Source organism: Cajanus cajan, chromosome 2 (assembly GCF_000230855.2).
Source record: "Cajanus cajan strain Asha chromosome 2, NIPB_CcT2T_4, whole genome shotgun sequence".
In the NCBI taxonomy this organism is placed as follows: Eukaryota; Viridiplantae; Streptophyta; class Magnoliopsida; order Fabales; family Fabaceae; genus Cajanus; species Cajanus cajan.
Genome location: NC_138518.1, coordinates 51361670 through 51387889, shown reverse-complemented (window position 1 = coordinate 51387889; position 26220 = coordinate 51361670). Strand labels below are relative to the sequence as shown.

The 26220-nt window shown below is 29.6% G+C and overlaps 2 protein-coding genes across 2 annotated transcripts; both read right to left on the bottom strand.

Moving 5' to 3' along the window:
• Positions 1-1796: 1796 nt before the first annotated feature.
• On the bottom strand, positions 1797-3552 carry LOC145955019 (uncharacterized). The gene is made up of 2 exons (XM_083069717.1): positions 3177-3552; positions 1797-1927 (listed from the first exon to the last, which is right to left on the bottom strand). The coding sequence occupies exons 1-2, from the start codon at positions 3550-3552 to the stop codon at positions 1797-1799; spliced, it is 507 nt and encodes a 168-aa protein (XP_082925843.1).
• A 1737-nt stretch (positions 3553-5289) lies between these two features.
• SKS17 (SKU5 similar 17) lies at positions 5290-9568 on the bottom strand. The gene is made up of 9 exons (XM_020383021.3): positions 9414-9568; positions 9121-9283; positions 8904-9013; positions 8052-8322; positions 7748-7844; positions 7289-7634; positions 6664-7032; positions 6473-6551; positions 5290-5859 (listed from the first exon to the last, which is right to left on the bottom strand). The coding sequence occupies exons 2-9, from the start codon at positions 9265-9267 to the stop codon at positions 5653-5655; spliced, it is 1626 nt and encodes a 541-aa protein (XP_020238610.1). The 5' UTR covers positions 9268-9283; positions 9414-9568; the 3' UTR covers positions 5290-5652.
• Positions 9569-26220: the final 16652 nt, after the last annotated feature.

The following is a 26220-nucleotide window of genomic DNA, read 5'->3' as shown; positions in this document are numbered from 1 at the left end:
TTGAGTTGACAGTGAAGTGATAATGGTGCCAGGTAGTAGAGAACCTCTGCCATGGGCTACTCGAGTGCATATTTGTTCTATAATAATTAGGAGATTTGTTCTGTAATTAGGACAAATTTGGATGATTTGATTTGTACAGTTTTTTATTTCCTTATTTCCTTAATTAGGAGACTAGTAGTCTATATAAATGTATTTTGAGGAACTTTTAATTATAGCTGATTATTACAGTTTTTATTTCCTTAATTATAGTTGATTTGTACAGTTTTTTATTTCCTTATTTCCTTAATTAGGAAACTTCTAAATAAATCTCTAGTTATCGATTAACTTTTAATTTTGAGGAAAGTTTCCGTTTCATTAAGTTCATAGAAGTATGGAAAATAAACCTATATAATATATATTGCCAAGTAAATTGCAAAATATTAGCTCATTATCATTGGAGTTTCAAACTTCCAATTGATTTAAAATATACATAAATTTTAACAATAAACAACAGATAAGATTAACTCTTCAAACATACCTGGCTTAATAGCTTTGGCTTGTCAACAAAGGAAAATATTATTTCATGAACTGGGACACTTGAATGTTCGTTCCTGTATTTTAAATAGTAATGTTTAACTTATTATGAACGAGCAAAGATATTCAGGTAACATTTGACATTCAAGTACTACTTCAATTTCAAATATGGTGAGATGCACCTATTGATAAAGACTCAACATCAAAAATGTAGTCCCATTTAATTTGTGTTGGGTTATTTGAATTGAGGGGTTTAGGTCAATAGGTTGGAAGGATGAAGCCATATGGGCTGGGTTATCAGAAGTGGAAGAAATCATTCTTCTTATTTTATTCAAATGATTGGTCTAGTACATAAATAGGTAAAACAGGGAAATAAAAAAAAGGTTAGCAATTGCTTTTGACAACATTGCTTTTGAGATTTTGCATAACTGAATTTAAGTTACTTCTCCATGGTTAGCAGACTAAAAATTATAAAGCAGTTTATGCCACTTCATACAACAAATAATCAAGAAGGGTGGCCACGGTGAAAGGTTAAGGCAACCCAATTATACACCCACATTATGGATAGGAATAGGATCCATTCCTAGACCCTGCATACAGCAGAAGCTTTATAGTACCATGTTGAATTTAGTTGTCTATATACGTTTTATTGTTAAATTCGGTAGCATGTACATAGGTTTATCATTATAATCTTTGCTTTTCATCGATTTAGACACTAAATTAATACATAAGAACAACAGTACCAAAAATAACAGTAGTATGAAATCCATAATTACTGAAACGAACCATTTAAAAAAATTATGACCATCAATGACATACTTTTCTGAAAATAATGTATGGGAAATTCGCAAACACTTGCCTAGACTTTGCTAAATCATCTTCAAGGCATCTGACACGCTCGACAGCTTTTTCCAGGGACTTCTTAGCAACCTCCTATGATAATGAAAATGACAATACACAATACAAGTGTTAAATATAGAACCTTTCATGAGAATTCACCTAATAACTAAAGCTTATTGGAGAGTTTGTCCTTCACACAATGTAAAAGCAGAAAGCAAAATTGATAGGCTACAACACAATAATGTCAAGTAGTATAATATGATTAGGTAATAATTTTAGATTAAGCAATGATGAAACCAACTTTACATAACTCTTCACAATATAAAAATTTAATTTCAGCACAGGGCATATTAGACATATTCAACTTCAAGCCCAAAGAGCTCTCACATATTAAAGCACATTATGTATAAAACCATTCCTAAGCTTTTATATAATAGCTTAAACTATTGGCAGCCATGATCCTTGAGAGGAACTATGAGATTAGAAGTAAATTTCTCCAACTGTCCCATCGTTATCTTTACCTGTGAACTTTCAATTGAAGTCTTAAGGTTGTTTCTTCCAACTTCAGCAACAGCTGAAAAAACCAGAATCAATAAAACATAAGATGCCAACAATGTATAAGGTGAGGACACTTGATCTACAATAACCAAACAAAGATCAAAACCTAATCTACAACAGCATACAATTCTTAAAATTCCATTAAGAAATATTTACTCCATGCATATTGGCATTTTTCACAATATAACAGAAAAACTTATGGATACAAGCACAAGCAATCAACAACAACCCATCAGGTGAGGTGGACACATGAGTAGAGATTCTGAGTAGTATTTTAAACAGATGAAACATACCTATCAGTTATTAATTACAAATTGAGGACAGATAAAGGAATTGGAATTGAATAAATTAAATCCTGTTATGAGAATTAAAATAATAATAATAAGAAAATCTAAAATAAGATTACCGGTCACTTCAACGGCTGGTACAAAGTTACGCTATCAGATAAACCAAATTGCAACCTTCCAATCACAGAACCTATTGCTACTCAATTCCTGAAATGCCCAATTCATAAATAAAATCAAAAATCCTGCACACAAAATGCAAGTAAATTAAATAAACAAAGCAGAAATTAATGATTAGGAAAAATTCAGTCTGAACCCAGAAAGCACATAACCGAATATGAATCCTTAATTTTCAACAACAGTACCTAATTATTTTTAATTAAAAAAAAGGGCACAATATCCAAAACCCTAAAAATGGAAGGTTGATATAAGATATAGAAAAACCCTAAAAGAAAAAACTAATATTCCATACGTTCATGGTTGTGTCAAAATGAAAAGCTGAAAAGGCAGCGGTAAGAGAATGAAAAGACGGAAACATATTATTAGCGAAAATGAGAAAGGGAAAGAAATTAAGAGAAAGAGGAAGAAAAGAATTAGAGCGAGAATGGGAACCTGGCCGGTGAGTGAAATGGAAACCCTAGCTTCATAGGAGTGTAGAGAGAGGTTGGCGTTTTGGTGTGTGGAATGAAAGTAAAAGAATTAGAGCATTTTGTTGAAGCACGCACACAGGTGAGAAGAGCAAACCTTGTTTCCTCGTTTTACAAAAAATAATAGTATTTAAGTATTTTAACCTCTTGCTAAATATTTATTATATATATAACCTACAAATTTTGCGACAGTTTATAGTAAACCGTCGCAAAATTTGTTCAACATTGCAACGGTTTACGCAGTAATTGTAGTGAACATCATCTTTTATGGAAGGTAAGTTTTGAATTAAGCCATTTGAGCTGATTTGTTTCAAAGTGGAGTAACTAAAATGACCAAGTCTTTTGTGCCATAAAACAGAATCATCTAGTGAACTCGGAAAATCATGCATAACAGGTTGTTTCCATTCTATTGGAAAACTCTTATCTCTCATTTTGATAGACATTAGCTCACACCCAGAAGGATCAAATATGGTGCATTTCATGTCTTCAAAATGCAAAGTATAATTCTTTTCAAGCATTTGTCCCACACTTAGAAGATTTTGATTTATCTCAAGTACATATAAAACATCTGAAATATATTTAGTACCTGAAGACGTTTTTACAACAATAACTCCTTTTCCTTTAACTTCAACACTTTCTCCATTGCCAACGGTGACTTTTGAGAAGTGAGACTGATCCAATTCCTTGAAAATACTTGCATCATTAGTCATGTGATTTGTGCATCCACTGTCTGTAAGTCACACCTCCTTGCTCTTGTTTGCTAAATAACAAGAAGCAACAAATAAATGTTCCTTATTTTGTTCTTCATGCTCAACAACTTGGGCTTGTTGTCCTTGTTGTTTTGCTTTGCTTTTGCACACTTTCTCCGCATGACCAAGTTGGTTGCATGCCCTGCATTTGACTCCTGGTCTAAACCAACAGAAATTTTCTGTATGATTCTTCTTCTTACAGTACGTAAGAGCAAGGTGGATACTTGTCATTCCAACCTCCTCCTCTGTTGCTTTCTTCTTGTTTTTTTTTTTCTTTTCCTTTCTTCCCACTAAATGGATTTTTCCCACAACTACTGCTGCCTTGAAATTTTCCTTTGGTATTAACCACAAAAGCACCTTCAACATTTTCTTCCATCCTCAAGGATCTTCTCTGTTCAGTGGCTTGTAAAGCATTTACAAGTTCTGAAATTGATATATGAGAAAAATCCTTATTTTCTTCGAGAGAGGAGATCTTTGACTCAAACCTCTCCGGAAGACATAGCAATATTTTCTCCACAACTCGTTGATCACTAAGTTCTTCACCCAATAATTTGATTTGTGTAACCACTTTAGAAAGCCTGTCAACAAACTCCTTCACTATTTTAGCTTCCTTCATTTTGATGGCTTCAAATTCTCTTCTCAAATTTAGCACCTTCATCCTCCTTGTTCTTTCACTACCTTGGAACTCCTCCTTGAGTTTGTCCCAAGCCTCTTTTGCTGTATCAAGATTCAAAATCTTGATAAAAACATCGTCATGAACAGTTGCTTGTATGATGGCAATTGTGCTCTGCCTTCTTTAGCCACTTCATCACTATGAAATCTTACCTGGGCCATTGTTGGGTTGTCCGGTAAAGGAGCTAGGTTGCTTCGATTTTCCACCACATCCCACAAACTTTGAACTCTAAGATAAGTTCTCATCTTTGCAGCCCACAAATCATAATTTTCTTCAGCAAATACTAGAGGTGGAGGTAAAGAATTGCTACTAGAAGACATTGGTTGAAGGTTTTTTGAGTGGATTTCTTGTTGATTTTCTCTCACACACAGAAACTGTTTTTCAAATTTTCTTCTTTTTTTTCCTCCCTCACAGACCCTAAAAGATCAATGAAGCTCTGATACCATGATGAAAAACGAAAACAAAATGATAGGAAGAGTGGAGAGCAAAACAAAGCAAGACAAGTTCTTAGTGGGCAATCAATTTTTCATTCACGTTTTTTTTTTCATATCAACAAGTTACAAATACAACCATTTATGATATTACAAGCTTACTATTCAAAAAATGCATCAATTGTTGACTTAGTTGTACGTACTACCCACTTTTACCTACTGCATATTTACCAAAAACATACTCCAAATCACCTACTTTTCACCTAAAACAGATTGTTGCAAGACAAGTACAGCACAACAGGTTTTGTACTAAAAAAATCAAGAAAATTCTCAAAGTTTAACACTTTCTCTATGCTTCCCATTTGTCTCCAAAATTAGACTTAGTCTTAATCTTACACGACCAATGAGTGTGCAACAGGACAAAATGATAGTAGTGCACAATTTCAAGTTCAATACACAAAATTTCTTTTACTTCCAACGTTCAACCACAATACATAACAATTTATGTTAAGCTCTCAAATTTATGTTTTTACCTTTTACATAATTTTGTCGCATTTTATTATATGTAACTATAATTTCTTATAAACCTTATAATTTAGAAAGAAAAATATTATATTAGCATATCTGTTATCTTGTATTCCACGTCAGTGTAACGTACGGCAGCGTATTAATACATCGTAAGCTTAATTGAACGTCATCTAACCTCACTCATACTTACACATTTTTTTTATGATTAAGATTTCAGTTTTCAAATAATCAATCAACTACGAACTCAATTGCTAAAATACATATACGAACATGAGCAGTGAAATTTCAATACAAGACCTTGCTCAAATTTACACAAGACAGCCAGAAACATGAGAAATTATCTCCAACATCCTTTCAATTTTGTGTTGTAGTCAAACCCTCATTGCTATAAAACGACACCATAAGATTAGTTTGATGATGATAGTGGTACTAGGGGTTGTTGTGTCCGACAGCTTTGCCACAAAGCAATACATTGTTGGGAATATCATATTCATTAGAAAGGCTGTGCTCAGAAGTCCAAACCCTGAGATATAACTGTTGCCCAAGATACTGCCTTTCCCATATTGCAGACCTCAGGTTCCACATACCTTCGTTGTCTAAGGACACTAATATGGTAGTCCAAGCGTTAGGATACACCTACATTAATTTGAAGCACAACAAATCAGCATATTAGAAGAGAAATTTTTTTTTTGCATATCCTATACTTTGTATGCGCATTGAGGCCACACATTCCCATAGCTAGATGTACATGTGTATATATATATATATATAGAAAAACAAATATGCAATATAATTATGAATTGTAGTCATATCAAGTTGAAAATTTTTACGTCATGATCACAATTGTTAGCGAACCTCAATTTAAAATAATTATAATTTAAGTTAGAGTTAAATATTTTTTTAATTTATCAAATTTTAGGATAAATTTGATTTTATTCTTTTTAAATTTGATAAATACATTTTTAATCCTTCAAATTTAAAACAAATCTTTTTAATTCTTGTAATCTTAAAAAAATTAGTTTTAATTTATATAATATCAATTGGATATAATACAATATTTTATTTTATACAACAAATTTAATACTAGGAGAGTTTTATTTGATAAATTTACTTACAATATTTAAGAAAAAATTTAATTTTTTTTTTTTGAATTACAGAATTAAATAAATAAATTTTAAATTTGAGGATGAAAATCAAATTATATCTTCCCATTGTGTGTGTAGTGATATAGACTGTTTCATTAAGTTACCTGTGCAGTGTGCCTAGTGAGGGCATCAACCAGATTATAGGTTCTTCTCTTGTCTGGTGTCCACTGACCAAAACCATAACTGTATTGCAATGAACAACATTAGCATTTCCTTAAGCTAATTACGTAAAGATGATGGCTTCAACAATAGAAAAAGAAGATTGAACGCAAAAAAAGGAAGCTGGCATACATACCCCACTAACCAAAAGTCGTAACCGTCAAGATGCCAAGACTGCATGGTGTTTTCGTTGTTCTGAAAAACGACCTCAATGAAATCATGGAGAGAATTTGGCACCACGGAGGTGGCTATGGATGCGGGAGTATTATCAGAAGGAATGCTTTGAATTGAGTCAACACTGTAGATTCCGGGAATGTTGAAGTAATCAGCAAGCTTGAGAGGGGTATCAGCGTTCACATAGGAAACCTTGTTGACAGCATAACGCAGTTTTCCATTAATCAAAGGTGCTGAATTGGACAACACAATTGTCTTTGTAGGAGTGATTTTTCCATAATGGTATGACCCTTGTGGGTTTGGCCTAGCAGCGTTTGCTGTCAGATTCCATCTGCACCAACAATTAATTTTTTTTACAGATGAAAAAAAAAATTCAGAGGAAATAGTGAATATAGTGGAAATGCAAAGAGTTTTCAGATTCTCATCTAAACACAGACTATAATGTGATAAGTTGGTTGACTTTTATAAAAACTATATCGACGGTTATTTTACATGGGTAGCAGTGTAAAATAGTGCATTGAAATTAAACTTAAAATATTTTAGTTAAACTAATGCAAATTCAAGGCTTATTGATTTTGGTTTATTACCTGTAGGTTCTAGCTTGCTTCACAGACCAGTGATATTGGTGAATGGGGGGACTAGGCAAGGGTCCAGAAGCTGGGGAGTTAGAGTTTGAATAGTGTAAAACTGCAGTTGCTGTGAGAACTTTTCTGGAAAATCTTGTTGAGGCAACAATGTAGTAGTCCTTTGGAGGCTGATTTAAGGTTACCAACACAGCAGCTGATTGCCCAACATGCACATCAAGGGTATCATATATGTTCTGGACAACGTGTGATCCTTCAATCTCAACTAGCTTCAGGGTATGACCCTGAATTCTGAAGTTAATCGATGTTGACATGCCCACATTTGAGATCCTGAACATGTAGGTCTTTCCTGAAAGTAAAAAAGCTAAAGCATGAATAGTGTTTGGAGAGATAAATTTGACAAAGTTGAAATTTGCAAAAGGATGAACTACATATCCTTTTGGAAAGAGTCAAAAGACTGACCCTGGTCCCCATTTACGGTGGTATGACCCTGGCCATTGATAAGGAGACCATCAGGAATGGCAAGAGATTTTCCAGAATCCAAAGACTCCCTTAATGCCTGCAAATATCAAAAACAAAATGTTATCAAATATTAGGTGGCAAATTTGCGAGGGACCACAATGCACAATGCACTGAGCTATTAGAAAATTCAATCTTAGAGACAATATTGGGTCCAGTTTATTTCTTAGATGTATATTCAAAGGATTCCAATTTCCATTACAAATCATCAGTATAAAGAATAAGGTAAAGCACAAGTTGATGATACCTTGTGATTGGTCTTGTACCAATCACCAATGAGTAAAGTGAAATCTCCATCAGGGTATGGATAAGGAACTGGGATGACAGATCTATGGTAGACATTGAGTCCTCCAAACCCTCCAGCTGCTTTATGCAGTTGAGTTGATGGAAAGTATGTGTAGGTTCCAATCTGATCCTTGGCCTGAAACTTGTATGTGTAATTTGAGTTTGGAGGAATGGGACAATTGGTTCCCAATACTCCATCTTGCCATGAGTTTTTCCTTTGCTTGATGCCATTCCTGGTTTACATCAACAATGTCAAACCATTTTCTCAAATAAAATGCCAAATAAGCATACTAGTAAATTGCATATCTGTCCTACGCCACAAATATACTCTTAAACTTCCAATTTGTAGGCCAAAGCCAAACGAAAGAAAGATTTATGTCAGGTGTCTTAGGAAACTTGAAAGTGGAAACTTGAAACCTCTTGTTTTTCTTTCCGGTATTGACTAAAGGTCTAAAACATTGCAAGTTGTCTAAATTTATTTGATTAGCAATGTAGCTCTTTTAGCTAAAATTTCTATACATCTAGTAAATGAAATGAAAAATTTCACTTTATGAAGGTGATCTTAAATAGCCAAACTCCTTGGAATTGACACAATGAAAGTCGTATATAACAATTTCTCTCCATCTCTTTCATCCAAGATGTTAACATCTAACACGATTAAGCAACTAAAGACAATTACAAACTCAAATTACAAGTCGAAATATGAAAACTCATACAATGAAACAGTAAATGTGAGGCATCCCTGAAAGGGAGTAAATATTGATCAATGAGTAAATATATCATGAAAGAAACACCAAAAAACAGAGAAACTCACCAAGTAAGTAAAAATGGCTCGTCCAGCTTGTTGACAAGGTTGAGAACTACATTGTCATTAGTAACCAAGTCTAGTTGAGGCCCAGGAAACTGACCATTGATCAGAATCACCTTGAAAATTCAAGCACTATAACTTTAGATTCGGCTTCAAAACCAATTTATCCAGAGATAAATAAAGATATCTTAGGTTCAATGAAAGCATATTATAAATTACTCACTTGCTGAGGACTCCCTAGTGGAGAAAGAGTGCCATAAGTCACAGTCCACGTGTAGTATTTGTATGCATCTTCTCCTTGTACAAGAGATACACTCAACAGAGCCAGAACAACAACACGCAACAGATGGAGCAAACATGTGCTTCCCATTGCGTCTCTCCACAAACTAACATAAAATGACAATAAAAAAGAACACTTACATTACATTGAAGAGAAGAAGAGGAAAGAAATAATGCATGAAACTAGGAACTGAAACATGAAGCATCACTTTCACTTTGGTGTTTATTGAAAAGTACCAGTTCTGTGGTTCTCTCTTCAAGAGTGACTCACTAAGGCTTGGAGGCTGCACTGATGTGGACTCTCGTTACATGTGATATATGTATATATACAAGGAAAGATTACCAAGAAAATAAAATATTAAAAAAATGGGACTATGTTTGGTATTAAGATAACAAATATTCGTTATCCATTTTCTGCGGTGTTAACGCGTTTTCATAAGTTGGTGATGCTTCAGGCTGAAGCTATACTATGCCCGTTAAAAAAATGAATTTTATATATCTACATAATAATATTTCATTATTAAAGTGAAAACCGTAGCTTTATTTGCCCACCACTTGCATTTTTTTGACTTACTAGCCCCTGAAATTTCGCCACTGATTATATCCATTTTGCTTTGCTTTTCAGTTGCAGATGTAGCTGCATTCTCACCATTCAATTTAATGATTGTTCCGGGTTTATCGATTGACAAATGTTAATATTTTAAAAAAGCTTATTATAGCTAAAGTTCTTTAGTTTCACAAGTAATTTTATATACACCTGTAATTCAGTATATAAAATTGTTCAATTGCGTTTACAGTTCACACCTACTGACCTATACGATAATAAATAGGGAGAGAAGTTATTTGTGAAAGGTGCACCGTGCCACCGATCAAGACTAGTTAATTTCTCTTTTAGAGTAATTTTGATAGTTGCATTTATAGTATTTCATAATTGTTCCATGTGAAGTTCATAAGTATAAGAGGGGTTCGCTCATCCAAAAAAATAAAGTGAACAGAGGGGTTCAATGCAATGTAAGAAAAACGCTATCATGTCGAAACAAACATGGTGTTAAAAAGCAGAATTGTCGAAACATGGTGTAACAAAGCAAAAATATGAAGAGATAGTCAACTAAACTCAACTTGTAAATATTCTGGACAAGTGAATTGAGTAACAGACTGATATATAGACCAATATAACTTAAATGGATTTCCAAAACCTTCTCCAACAATTGAAAATACTAAGATATCATTATTATTTTTTTAAAATTTTATCCTAATCTAACTCTTTCAATTTATCTTTTTTCATCTCTGTCTCTAAATTAATTTTAATAATTTTAAAAAAAAATTGTTAATAATTAAAACAAATTTATATTATTTATTATCGATTTAAAATACAACTAATATATTCCAAAATGATTATTTATTATAAATTTAATTATAATATAATTGATATGTTTAAAATATTTATTATAAACATTTTCTTATAAATATAGAAGCTAAAATTATGCTGTAAGAATGTTACTAGATAAAGGAATTATCCTAATTCCTAACGCTTTTCATTCAACAATTTGGGAGCTACACAAAATAAGTGTTGCCTATGCTGAGACTCAAGCACTAGGAGTAGGAGAGTTGATAAGTTAGTAACGTTATTTTAGGTAGCTAAGAGTAATAATCTTGTATAATCAAGTTTCATCCATAACTAGCCAAATGAAACTGAATGTCTTCTAGAGTTTAGAATTAAACTTCACTCCATGTGATGCGAATCCAGCAGGGTAAAATTGAAGACTAACAAGCCCAAAGTCATATGATAAAGAAGAAGGTTTAATGGGCTGGAATTTAAGTAGTTTGGGACTGAATAATTAAATAAGTCCATTATCTTATTTTTTAATGTAATTTTTGTTTTATTTTATTGTATTAAATAAATCTGATGGGATTCCTTACCTTTTAGGTTGCTAAGGGAAAATAAATGCTAGTGGAAATTTATTACTTAGTTAGTAGGCTAGTGAGGAGTCAATTTTAGTGGATATTAAGTGTTAGTGAGAATTTATGTCATCTTGCCCATCTAAGCTTATAAATAGGAACCATTTGTGAAAGTTTAAGGAAGAAAAAAAATAAATTATTCAGAATTTGGATATTTTTCCAATTGAGAGGATTTCCTCTTTCTAGGTTCTTAGGAACTACTTTTGATTCTTATCCTTGAATTTCATAATTTAAAGTGGCGAATCTTCCTCAACTTATCAATCTTTAAGGATTGTGGTGTTGTTCTTCCATTTCTTACCTTAATCTATATTTTTTTTTCTTTTAATTTCTTAATTATGAGTATTCCAGTCTAGATAGATCCGTAAAACGAATCCATCCCTCTAGGTTCATATCATTCATATCACCATGTTTATACAAAAGTTCTGTGGGAAAAAGTATGCTTTATTTGAATAGAAAAAGGAACATTTATTGTTCAGTTAAAAAATTGTCAGTGTAGAGAATCTTGACCCCAATCAAGTACTGTTGTAGAGTATTTTTCATTAAAAATTATGTAATAAATTTTTGCAAATTATTTTTCACAAAAATTAGTAAAAACTTTTTATGAATTTATTATTATAAGAAAATAACATTCTAATAGTAGTGTGAGATTCTGTTATGAGACAAAAGAAATTATCGGTGCAATCATTGGATTCCAATTAAACCTCATAGAAAGTTCAGCCGCAGGAGTATAAGGTGTTATCCTTATAAGAAAGAAATACATGAGTACTAGATTAGAGAAAAAAAAATAGGAAAGAGAGAAATAGGTGAATAAAAATAGATAGAAAAATAAATTAAAAATTTAATTATTTGATCGAAAAGAAATAAGTAAAAAATAAATAAATAAATAATATTTGTGTATATTTTAGTAAGATGGAAAAAAATAAATGAGAGATAAATTATATAAAAAAGTGAAGGGAGAAATAAATAAATAATAGATTAAAAATAGAAAATAAAAAATATTTTAAAGTAAGTTTTTATTTTCATCATTTGAATAAAAAAAACTATATAACTATATTAATAATATTTTAAATAAAATAAATAACTAATTCAAAATAAGTAAGTAATTTTGAAGTAATATTTTTTAAATTAAAATTAATTAAAATAAAAAATTTAAATTAAATAAATAAAATAAAATTTTAAAATAAGTAAATAAAATTTAACTTTCATTCAAATAAACATAATTTCTATTCAATTGATGAAAAACATAGTCAAATAAAAAAATGTTTTCAAATAAGAGGTGAGTAATGCTTTATTTCAATAACGTATTCAAATAAAAAGTTTATTTCAGTAACGTATTATTCTAATGTGAAATGTGTTATTTGAATGTAAATAATATTTTATTCGAATACGAATAAATTTTAAATATGTTATTCGTATATGAATAACGCTTTATTTGATTATAAATAAATTTTAAGTATGTATCATTTATTTCTGCGTTAATTTATAAAATAAAAATAAAAATAAAAATCTGAGATCTACATTTTTTTCTTACAAATTTATTTGATAACAATCCAACCGTGATTTTCTTGGTTATTTGTAAGCATTGAATCTAAAGCGCAAGTTTATGGGGTAGGATATTTATAAGAGTTAATCATTTATATATTAGTGTAAAATATTTTACATCGACAATTAATTATATTTTTAAAATTATTATATTTTATTTTATTTAATTAAATAAACAAATGACATAATACTATTAAAAGATAAAAAAAAAGTTTACACTAACTAACAGTATATTGGTAAGGTTAACTTTATTTGTAAACACTGAATCTAGAAGTACGCGGTTTGTTGGTCATTGAAAGTACAACTACAAAACGTTGGCAATTTGACTAATTTGACACACATTTTCCTATAGTCACATTAATGTTTCTTCCATCGAGAAAAAAATAAAAAAATAAAAAAATAAAAGAGGGAATGTAGTGAAGTGATATGTTGTCAGCCCTATGTTGGACAAACGTATTATAAAAGAAGAGGATGTCAAAAGATTATTTTGTATTTAACTATAGATATAGATAATGTAAATGAAAATTGATACAATTTTGTTCAATCCTACAGTAGTGTTTATAAAATAGGCCAGAATTGATTTATCTTTGTCGTCTATATCAAATTTAAATATTTTATAAGGTTATTTATTTAGATTTTAATTGAATTCGATCAACACTTAATAATAATAATAATAGAGGTAGTCACGGGTCTAAATTTTTCATTCATTCTTAATATATACTACTTCAACTAATACTTTATAGTTTATACACAATTTTATAGTTTTATATTTTAATTCTTTCTCGATTAGAATTTAAGTTTATGATGCTACAACTACTCATATTATATGAGAATAAATATAACATTAATTTTAATTTTTTTTTCCAAATTTTTATCTTTTAAATGATAAAACTAGTGTTTCGATTCAAATCAATCTAATTATATTTAGATTGATTTTTTTATAAAAAAAAATTAGAAAAATTCAATTAAGACAGATCCGATTAAATTTAATCTGATCAAATAAAAAAATAGCTTAAATATATAACTCGATTCGTTTCCACCCCTACTTAATAATGTATATTAAATAAGATTAAGTTAATTTAATTTGTTGATATATCAATTTTATATATTTAAATTGTAGAATTAAAAAATATAAGTTAAATTATATTTTTTTCTTCTGCAATATCTAATCTACAATTTTGGACTCTCAATTTTTAATTATGTATTTTTAGTTTTTTAATTATATAAAATACACTATTTTGATCTCATCATTAAATACATTTATTGATAATTAAAATTATAATATTAACCATGATTTTACAATAAGTAGTAACATAATAATTTATAATTTAATAATATTTAGATTAAGTTACACTTTCAATCCTATTTTAATCTCATTTTTATCCTTTTTCTGTCAATTTAAATTTATGAGATAAAAATAAAAAATAAAACTTAGTCCTAATATTGTTAAATGACATTTACTTGATGTCGAGTAATGATTAACAATTATTCAACATTACAATTTTAATACTTAATAAATAGACATTCACTCGTGGAATTGAAACCATAGATATATAAAATTATATTTTTTACTATACATTTATAATAAAATATTAATATAAATATAATATTATATAAAAAAATATCAATATACTATGATAATGTGTAACATTTTTATCATTAAAAACTACACTAAAATTGTATTAGGATGGGTGATCTAGAAACTCATCATCATGTTGCACCTCTTAGCAATGGAGTCTAACTGAGTTCATTGTAGGTTATGTGAGTTGTTAGAAATTTATTGTACTAAGTTCGATTGTAATATATCAAAAACATTAAAATTGTATGGGAGAATGTGCCGTTACACTTTTAAATAATAAAAAAATAATTTAAATTTTTAATCAATGTGTTGAAGGCACTTTTAGTGTTTTTTAAAAAATATATATATATTCTATTAATGTAAATTGGATTTAAAATTGACATGTTATATATAATGACTTACAAAAAAATGTCATTATAAGGATAATATATATGTAGGTACATATTTATTTAATACATAATTAATAACAATTTTAATATTAGTTTTCAATGAGATTTAACAACATATTTTGTGTGTCACTATAGTTTATATCTACACTTTTTAACAATATATCAATATATATTGTATTTATTGTATGGATAAAAGTATATTTTAATAATATATATTGTGTCGTTGTAGAGTATGTATCATTATACAACAATTTTCTCAAAAGTTCTCTCTTTTAATTTTGGACTACATTTTTTTAGACATGAGTGTATGAAAAAAAATAAAAGATAATAAAAATAAAATATGACTATATTATTCTTTTAGTCTCTTATAATATTTAATTTGTAATTTTGATCTCTCAATTTTAATTCTATAATTTTAATCTTTCAATTTTATAAATTTTACAAGCAGTTTATAATAGTTTTTATCCGTAAAAATTACAATGATAATAACAATATTTAAATTAAAGATCCAATAAATATTACTTCAACTTCTATTATTAAATTGACCCTAATAGTTATGTTTGCAATAGTATGTTTTAAGAAAGTGAGTTAATAATTTAACTTAATTCTTACTACAAAAAATGTTCCATATAGTGACATACAAAAAGTGTCATTATAGGTATAATATATGTAGGTATATACCTATTTGACATATAACTACATACAATTTTAGTGTTGATTTTGAATGAGATTTAATAACATATTTTGTGTGTCACTATAGTCTATACCTACACTTTTTAACAATATACCAACATATATTATATTTATTATGTGAGTAAAAGTAATTTTTAGTGACAAGTATAGGGATGACAATGGGGCCCCATGGGGCGGGTAATAGTAAACCTGCCCCGCCCTGCTGAATGAAAATTGACCCCATATCCGCGTGGGTATCCATTAAGCGAGTATCCATGAATTTCTTGAATACCCACGGATATCCATGGATATTTATAATTTTTTAAGAAATTAAAAAAAATTATATTACAAATAATTTTAAGTTTATATTTAATGTCATTAAAATATTAAAAATAAAAATTCAATATTAATTTTAAACTTGTATTTGACGTTAATTTTTTTGAAATAATAATAAAAATGCAAGATAATCAATAACTTAAAATACACCAATCTCACAAATAATTTAATGTCTCGTCACAAAGCTACAATAATTCAATCTCATAATTTCAAACGAAAGTAAACAACTTAAAATACATAAATTTTGTTGGTCCAATCAAAGCTAGAAAATTAATCAAATTATAGCTAACATAATTCTATAACATGCTTAACACATGTTGGTAACTTCATCAACCTCACTTTTGTAAGAAAATAATATGAGAGTGTAGTTTTAGGGTTATGTGGTACAAGGATAATTAGGATATTTAAGAAATATTATTAAACGGGTACTCGCAGGTATGGATATCATCATACCCGCCCCCGCCCCGTTTATAATCGGGTAAAAAATTACTCGTCCCCATTATCCGCGAGTACCCAATTAGCCTATCCATTTATTATCTGTAGCGAATTTTACCCGCAGATACCCGCTGGTGCGAGTATTTTTGCCATCCCTAAACACGTATTGTGTCACTATATGACAGTTTCTTGTAATGTCTACAAAATTCACTTATAAAGTGAGGATTACTCTTTACTTATATATATTATTATGACTTATTTTTAATTGATGTGGGATCTCCAATATATTTCTCATGTTGAGATTTGAACATCTCAAATGTAAAATTTGTAGGATTGAGCACATGTAAATGATCCGATAATGATAATGGATAACCTGATAAATCTAACAATACTCACATAAATAGACTCTAATATATTTTAATACTATCATAAAAAGAAATTAATTCAATCTTATAAAACTGATTTTTAAAATAAAAATTATTTTTTACTTATATATTATTTAATACGTGGTCTTATCTTTACTCGTGAAAGTTAAGTTTTCTCTAAATAGTATGTGACATATTTTCTCAATCGAACCCGAAACGGAAGTTTGTGAAGAAGAAAAGAAAAACTAGTGAGTATAATGAAACTTTTTTTTTTTATTTATTAAAGAAAAACTAGTGAGTATAATGAAACCTTTTTGGAATATTAAATTGGGTGGCGGGGCAAATGGGCATGTATTGACTGGAGAACAATTATGGACGATCACATGAGCTGTGTGGAATGGGTAGTACAATAAATAAATGTTGAGCTAGCGTCAGTCGCGGTGATTATGACAGCGTAACGGAAAGATAATTTAGCTTCTTTTTTTCACTCTTAGGTGGGGTTCACTCAATAACATAAAGTTCATGCATGTTGGTGTTGGCTTCTTCCATGATTCCATCCATATAATTAGGGTTAAGGAGAATATACTATAAGTACACAAAAGATATAAACAGACATGCATAATTTGCATTCACTCCATGCTGGTTCTAGAAATTTATTTATAAATTATAATCAATCAAGTACACTTATTATTTGGTTAAGTAGGTGTTTGGAAGAAGAAAAAAAAAATACGATGCCAATAATAAAGCATGGTTGAGCATGAGGAGTTTAATTTAAAGGTGTTTTATTCTAATCAAATCATGCAAAAGTTTAAGTTTCGACCAAAAAATATGCTGAAATGATATTTTTTTGTTATTGGTTATTGGAAACTTTAAAGCATTCTTATTGACATAATGAAATAATATTCTTTTTTTATTAAAATTGACTCCTTTTAAAATAAATACTCGTCAAGGTGGATTGTCAAGAATATTTAACATGGACTTACAATAGACGAATAATATTATTTAAAATATCAGATAAAAAAAAGTGACAATAAATTAAATACATTCATATGCTCCCCATGAAAGAGTTCTCATATGTAATATTATGTATTTTATTAACAAGGATTGATTTTGTTAAATTATGTGTGATATGATTTGTTGTTTAATTGTTGAGAAATTTTACAAATTTGAGAATTATTAATAAGTCTTAGGCGTTTAAGAGTCTTTATGAGTAAATGTTAAGTTTGACTTATAAGAGAAAGTGTATCAAATCTTTTTTAAGAAGTACATCTCATAAGTTCATTTTTCTAAAGAAAGTTAAAGAGAGTTTAGAAAGAAGAGCTCTAGAGTCAAAGCGAATCATCTTCCCTTCCAACTTCATAGATTTCTTCCACCCCTTCCTTTATAGTAATTTTGGTGGGTGTCTTATAATTGAAGTGACCATGTGGAATGGTCGATAAAACCCCATTTTATCTTTCTTCTTATGATTTTTGTGGATTTAGAGGTAAGGGAAGCTATATTTTAACTCTTGTTGAATAATCTAAGTTGTATGTGGGTTGAATTTCATTGAATTTGTGGTTGTGTTGTGATTGAAATGAAAATTTGATGCAGTGAGTCATTTGAGTTATTTTAGTATGATGAGGAAGATTAATGTTCTAGTTATATGCAAGTTGCATGTTGAACTCATTATTGGAATTGAGTTGTTGATATTGTGGAGACATGACTCATTGAGTTGCATGTTGGTTTTTCCTGAGTTTCAAGAATAGATTGAGCTTAAATGTGAATCTACCAAGTTTAGGTCATGATGCATGCAAGAGGTCTTTGCCTCACTAATGTCAAGAGTAGAATTAGTAGTGTCAAACATGAGTTAGAGGAGAGCTCTCTAATTTAGTTACATCGGACGTGGATTGAATGACATCAAATGTGAATGCCTTTGGAGCTCTCTAACTTGGTGAAGTTAGACCCTAGTTGGGTGACATTAGGTGTAATCAAGACAAAAATTCTCTACCTAGATGACATTAGGGGATAGTGTTGTGATGTCAAGTGTGAGTCAGGCTGAGACCCTTTGCCTGAAATGAGGTTGGATGTGAATTTTGGCCATGTCAGGCATAATTGTCAGATAGGCTTTCTACCTCATTCACGTCAAGCAAGGGATGAATGGCGTTGGACATAGGTTGCCTAATGAATATCGCATTGTGAAGCTCTTGTGTTGTAGTGTTCTACAAGTTTAGTTGTTGAAAACCATTCTTGAGAAATTGACTCTTAAAGTAGATTGTTAAGTCTCTAGGGCCTTAGTTGATGCAGTATAGGAGTCAGGTCAAGACATAATGTCTATATAAGTGACCATAGTATAAGGATGATATACCGATTATAAAGTGACTAAATATTGATTTGTATGGGACCATGTTGAGCCATACATGTACAAAAAAATTGAGTAAGGTACAAGGTCAGAGGCTAATCCCTAACTCAATACAAGAAGAGATGTAATATTTGGAGGGTAGTCGAGGGGCTAATTTCATAGGAGACTTAGTTATGCATGTTAGGGTCATGGTAGACTCACACCCAAGTTGTTCTACCCTAATAGGAATACAAGACTTTCTTAGTTTAAGTGACAAAATCTGAGGAATCATGTTGTTGTGAATTTTTATCCAAATTATTTATTGATCTAGCTAGCGTAAAAAGATCGCGTTGTTAGTTGGTTCGTTGGGTCAATCCACTTAAATTGCTCACTTGTGTTATAAGAGATCTCATAGTTGGATACATGACATTATAATACATATAGTTGTTGTAATGTGCATGTGATGTGTTGATTACATCGTATGTTGACAAGTTGATGAATTGCCTAGTTGTGTTGAAAGTTAAACATGTTGTAATGTTATGAAGTTGAAATGTTGTGAAGTAGTGTTTGTGGACTGCTAAGTTGATTACATGTTGTGTTGATAAATGATAACATTCATATGTAATCTAGATCTGATGATGGTTGTATGATCAATGTTGTAAATCAATAACTTGTTGTGTTGTGTAGTTGTGTTGTAAGTGGTTAAAATGTTGATGTAAGTTGAGTTGTTTATGTAGTGGTATAGTCAGTTAATTCTTCCATACTTATTGATTGTTTTTTAAATCTAACTTACCTTTGCATATTTTGTTATGATTGGACTACGATGATCATACTCAATATGAGAGCAAGGTAGATAGGTTAAAAGAGGTTGCATGGAGAGTCATGTTGGATGGCAGTGTAGTTTAGTGCTACTTTTTGGAAGCTATTTTGTAGTGTTGCTTGACTGACAACCTACGTTATTATTTCTCACAGACAGACACAGACACAGACACACACACACACACACACACAGACACACACACACACACATACACACACACACACATACACACACAGACACACACACACGCGCGCACGCACGCACACACACACACACACACACACACTCACTCACTCACACACACGTGCACACACACGCGCACACACACACACACAGACATAGACACACACACACACATTATTGTGTGTATATCCAGATATTATTTATATATTAATCTTAGGTAGTTAGATGTTTGTTTTCGCTACACACACACACATTATTGTGTGTATATACAGATATTGTTTATATATTAATCTTAGGTAGTTAGATGTTTGTTTTCGCTATTAGTTGTTAAGTTGTAAAGTGAGAGGGCTGTCAGGTTGTTACACACACACATTATTGTGTGTATATCCAGATATTGTTTATATATTAATCTTAGGTAGTTAGATGTTTGTTTTCGCTATTAGTTGTTAAGTTGTAAAGTGAGAGGTCTGTCAGGTTGTTGTTACAGTGAAAATGCCATGTTACCTTTATTTACTTATTTAATGTAGTAAAAATAACATTTAAAAACATTCCTATAAACATTTATAACTAACTAAATAGATTTTCTTAATTCTCAAGATTTATGACTTTGAAGCATGAAAACATTTATCCTGTACCAAACAACTCCTTAAAAAGAAGCCATAAAAAATTCTCTCACATAAGATAACTAATTGTATTCAATATATAGGAGTGAATTTTCATAAAAGAATTTATTATTAATTATAAAATAAACCTTTTATCTCAATTTAATTTATTTCATTTAAATTTAAAATATAATGTATACATTTAAGATATTTATTTTCTATAAATTAAAATTAAAATAAACATTTATTTTGCATAATTTATACATTAAAACATTAATTTAAATATTATTTTATTAAATAAACTACAATCATTATCATTTAAAAAATTAAAATCAAATACCTTTCAAGTTTTTCATCATTCCTTCCTGAAATTTTAAACCATTAGTTAGGATATTAAACCCCTCCAATACCTTAAAAATTGTATTCATCTCTAATCAGCCACCACCAATTCGTTCCTCTCCTAGTAAGAACCCCTAAGCCCAATTTGTTTTTCTTCATGACAGACATGTTCCTTCTTTCAACCATCGACAAACAAGAAGTCGACACCATCCATCACCTATCTTGCCCATTCTCTTCGCATACTCCAACCTTGCATATTCGTCAAGAATCACACATGTCTTAGATTTTTGTAATAGTTATGTTTATCTTGTTTATCAATTTTGCCTATTCTCAGTTATTGTTCTACTATTGCAATCTTACCTCCAATAACTTATATTAATATATTATACTTCAATCAACAAAATTTGTTAATTAATCAAATTCTTGATTTATGTTTCAATTCACAGATTGGTCCCTAGCGTGATGAGATACATATATACCGAAGCCAAAACGAGCTCTCTCAGCACGAGCCCATGGTCATCCTCATTTTTTTTTCTTTCTTATTCCATCAATTTTATTATTGCTATTGTTATGTTTTTTATATTCTGAAAAATAATTAATATTTGATTATTTTATACTTTTGAATTAAATTTTCCTTAGATATAGTTGAGAAAAATATTTCTCTTAAGATAGCCTATGCTATTCTATAAAGATGAAAACGTATTCTTTAAAGGATTTTTAGGAGGAATTGAATCTCTTTGCATATTTCTATAAATTTATAAGGAGTTTTAGAATTCATTCTTATTCTTGTTAAAAAAAAAATTGTTAAATGAGTTATTAACTAGCTTATATTAGTTATATTAGTTCATATGATTTATTTTGTGTGTGAATAAATGATTTAGATGATGATACAATAAGGATGGAACTTAAATTTATGTCCTTAAGCCAAATTGTAATATTATGAGATTTTCCTTAATTATTAAAACTTAGATTTTATAAATGATGAAGTAATTTTCGTAAATGTATTTTATTTATATGAAATATGTGAGTTTTATTATAATATGTTTTATTAATATTTAAGGGGAAGGAGAGATGAACCTCGGTAAAAATATTTTTATTGAAAGATTAAATGAGGGTTAATTGTTAAAAGAAGGGTTACAACAATTTTCTTATTTTTTTACATTCACATCTTTTTCATTCTAAGTGTAGGCTCTGAAGAACTAGGAAAAGAACTAGAGTTCATGGGAGATCACTTCGGAGATCCATGTCCTTCGACTAGTGTTCATCACGGTATGGGAGAATGAGTAATCTTACTTTGGATGTGAGTTAATTGTTGGATAGTGAGATTGACCTAATCTTTTTTCTATTGTATGCACTATATGATGGGAAAACCCTATTTTGTATCTTCTTGGTTTCTATCTTCTATATAATTCTTTAATACTTTAATTGATGTTATTGACTTGTATATATGCTTAGATTCATGTATCAAACTAATCTTATAGATCTTGAATTGTCGTGGATGCTATTGTGATAATCCTAAGGGAACGCATTTTGGTAACTTGTATGAGAAGTTGTGATGACAAAGTAATTATGTGTAATTTGTGTCTTTTAGATGTTTATCTTAACCTTTTGATGTGTTTTACCAATTGGAAATGTAAATGGATAAATTATACTCGTTATATGCAATTCCTATTTTCTATAGATATGATTTTCTTATATGATGTTGGGTGTCATCTTGGGTTCGTCAGATGACGTTGTGATTGATAGTAAAGTTTTCTCTCTATGTCACTCACATTGAGTATGGGTTGGTCCTCGCTAGTGTGAGAGCTCTAGGGAGCTCCTTGTGGCTATTTTGAATTCGTTAGGCATGAGATGAGTCAAGCTAGGTGTGAGTCGTTCAAAGAGCTATAGGTGCTCTCTAAATGTGTCACGTCAAGCGCAGGTTGGTTACCATCAGACATTTGTGTTTGATACCTTTTCTTGGTTGTAGCTAATGGCAAATGATATGGATGACTCTTGTGCAAATTGATGAATATAATTGAGTATGGTGATTGAATTTATATAATTGTGATGTTATGATGAATGAATGTTACAAATGGAATGATGTTGACAAATTGTTGTGATGATGACAAATACTAGCATGAAAGCTATTGTTATAAGTGAACATTAGAGAGATTATGTTGAAAAAATACTTTGGTAGTTATTTGAAGAAATAAGTCAAAGAACACTTAGGTTGAGTCAAAAGTGACTTATGAAAGAATACTTGTATTTTTGTAAAAAATAGTAGAACTTGATCGATTTTATTAAGAATTGGACTTAATCTTAATAGTTAAAACGAACCAATATAAAAATATTGTTTGTTCTTCTTATTATACTCTTCGTTTGCACTTTTAATCTCTTGATATTACTTTGTTATTTTAAAAAAAATGTTCATTTTTTATTTACACTATTTAACCCCTTTTTAGTATCTTTCTTTTATCCATAACTTTACATTTGAGAAATTAAAATATATTTAAGACGTATTGGTAAAATAACAAAATAAAATATAAATAATTTTAATTTTAATAATAGAGTTATGACTTTTACTAATAATTTTAATTTTAATAATAGAGTAATGATTTTTTTTACAGCATAGTAGAGTAATGTTATAATCGTTAAGAACTATAAAACAAATCATCAAAATCAAACATAAAAATAAACTATAAATAAAATCTTAAATACTAATATATATCAATGCTATATTAAATCTAAAATGCTAAAAATTAAAAAAAATAATAATAATAAAAATCATTAATAAAATTAATATAAATAAAAGAATTTGTTAAAATCAAACAATTAAATGATTGTAAATAAAATTTAATAATCAAATTTTGATTGATAATATAATTTCTTCTGAATTTGAACTTTGATAACTTTATACATCTATTTAATTTGCAATAACAGTAAATAATATTGTTTTTAAACATGTCATCCTATTTTAATTCTTTAAACTTGAAAATGTATAACTTTTAATTTTTTAAGTACTTTAAATAATGTTTAATAACTATTATAAAATATTATTTAAAATATTTTGAAGATCACATTTTAGAATTAGAAAAATTAAAATAACATAATAAATTTTAGAAGGACTAAAAGCGAACTTAAAAAATTATAGAGGAATTAAAAAAAATATTATACCCTTTCAATAATTATTATGTCTTGTAAAAGTTTAAAATTCTCAAATGATAGTGAAATAAATTATTTTGCAACTTCAAATATAGTTGATAAGGAAATTTTCAAAATATTATAAATTTTTAGCGTCACATCAACAAAAATTAATAAAATTTTAATGAAAAATACTAAAATTATATAATTATAATATTTAAAAAATTAAAATCACATAATTTTATATTTAATAGATTAAAATTATTCAATTAAAAATTGAGGAACCACTCTTTTTCTTATTGGTAGTAATAAAAGGAAAGAATAAATTATTATATAATAATAATTAAATTTATGATTAATACAAATCATAATTTTAAAATAAAATTTAACATAATCTAAAATGACATCTCTTGATAAAAAATAATTATATCTATCATTAAAATATTAAATTAATGTAATTTTGTTAAAAGCAATAAAAAAATTAAAGCAAAACATAAGAGGTAGAATAAACCTACCTGGTGGTAAAATAAATTTCAAAATGGGATGGTATTTTAATATGCAAAGTGTAATATTTTTTTAAAATAATAATATAATAATATAAGAGAAATAATTTTAATAAAAATAAAATGGGAAGAGATAAATAAAAAAATTTCGAGCTAGACTTTGGGTTCTACTTGAAGACTAATTCAAAAGAAGAAAATAGAGAAAGGATTATATCATTACGCACCTTCTAAACAATCAAGAGCACTCGTAGGAGGAAACTTGGAGGAGACCAGCAGGGAAGGCATGGATTGGTGGCAGGAGCTATTGAAGGAGCATCGTTTTGTGAGAATCATCACTTTAGGTAGAAGGGAGTAAGATTGTCAAGTCCCTTAGACATATATGAGAGACAAAGGTAGAGAGGTGATTCCTAAGCCTCCTAGGTTATGTGTTTGATGAGAAATTCATGTGTATGAGATCAATTGTAGATGTATTGTTGTTCTATGCTAAGATTCTTATGTTTGTTCTAACTTAATCATTTGGATGATGAATTTGTACATTTTGAGGACTAATGGTATTGCGTATGAAATTAAGGGTTTTGGGACAGAAATATGATGACTTGATGATGTTGTATTGTTACTTGAACATGGATTGAATGATTGACCGAGTGGATAGTAAATTGACGTGTCTGATGCATATGTATGAATTAGGAGAAAAAAGGATTATGTAGATCGTGAATATACAAAGTGTAGGTTCTACGACTATGTTTGGTGTAAGGATAGTCATGTCAAGCTTGAGACTACTAGAAAGGTACTAAACTTCTTGATGTTGAACATGAGGTGTTGTGCCCAGTGCCATTTGACGTCAATTTTACAAGGATGGTGATGTTGGGCATGGTCTAGACCATGTCAAGAAAGATTGAGACAAAGAGGTCCCAAACCTTGCCACTTGGGGTACAAATGATCCCACAGTAGGCATAAGTTTAGCAAAAAGGTCCTTAACCTCTTCGTGTTGAACGTGAGTCAAATATTATTGGAGGCCACACTTTTTCCTTTTAAAAGATGTTTTGCCTTATTAATTAATTAATTAATAAGGAACCATGAGGAGAGATTGAGGACTAAGAAAATGAATTAATAAGTAGTGATGTGTAAATTAATGAAATTTTTTAGGCTAATATTCATGATGATGTATATAGAGTATTGTTGAGATACCATTGAATGATTAAGATGAATTCTATTATGATGCATATTATAAGGATATTGATGATGAGATGTGATGAACAAGTTCAATGTTGGGGACTGGCCCTCGAGTAGATGAGTCATGCATATTGTGTTGTTGTGATGAGTGTATTAAGTACATGCATACATCTACCTATGAGGATGTTATGGTGGGGAAGCCTATAAAAGGAATGAGAGGTTATCATGGTCAATTATAACATTTCAACAGGATCCTAATAGACATCTCCTAGTTGAAGTGGTTCAGGGGTATCACTATTGATGGGTGGTCTTTACACTATTTGATGGAGTGGTCCCGTTCTATTACTCCTAGGCTATTTTGTATTCTCGATGATGATGAGGAGATTGGTACTGTGTGTATATAAAATTAGGAGCATTCATTGCACGAGTCTTATTTGTAATTGATATATATTGTGTGACTTATTGATTATGAATGATGAATGAATGTATGGAGTGGTTATTGTCAATGTAGCGAATGATGTTTATATGAGTGTGAGATGTTATAGGTGTTATAAATGTGCATGTATCTATCTTTATGTCTTATATATGTTATTTTTTGGATGAGATATATTCTCACTCCCTATGTTTGTATGTCTTAGATATGTCATTTTGGCTTTACTTTTAATGGTGTCAAAAAGGGGAATAGAAATTTATAAGCTTTTGACAAA

Excerpts from the sequence above, each read along its gene's own strand:
- LOC145955019 (XM_083069717.1), bottom strand. The coding sequence starts at position 3,552 with ATGACTAATGATGCAAGTATTTTCAAGGAATTGGATCAGTCTCACTTC. Across the intron at positions 1,928-3,176 it reads TTTATGGCACAAAAGACTTG|CTGTTGCTGAAGTTGGAAGA; the intron begins GTCATTTTAGTT and ends TGGTTTTTTCAG.
- SKS17 (XM_020383021.3), bottom strand. The coding sequence starts at position 9,267 with ATGGGAAGCACATGTTTGCTCCATCTGTTGCGTGTTGTTGTTCTGGCT. Across the intron at positions 8,323-8,903 it reads GAGCCATTTTTACTTACTTG|GAATGGCATCAAGCAAAGGA; the intron begins GTGAGTTTCTCT and ends GATGTAAACCAG. Across the intron at positions 5,860-6,472 it reads TCACTAGGCACACTGCACAG|GTGTATCCTAACGCTTGGAC; the intron begins GTAACTTAATGA and ends AAATTAATGTAG.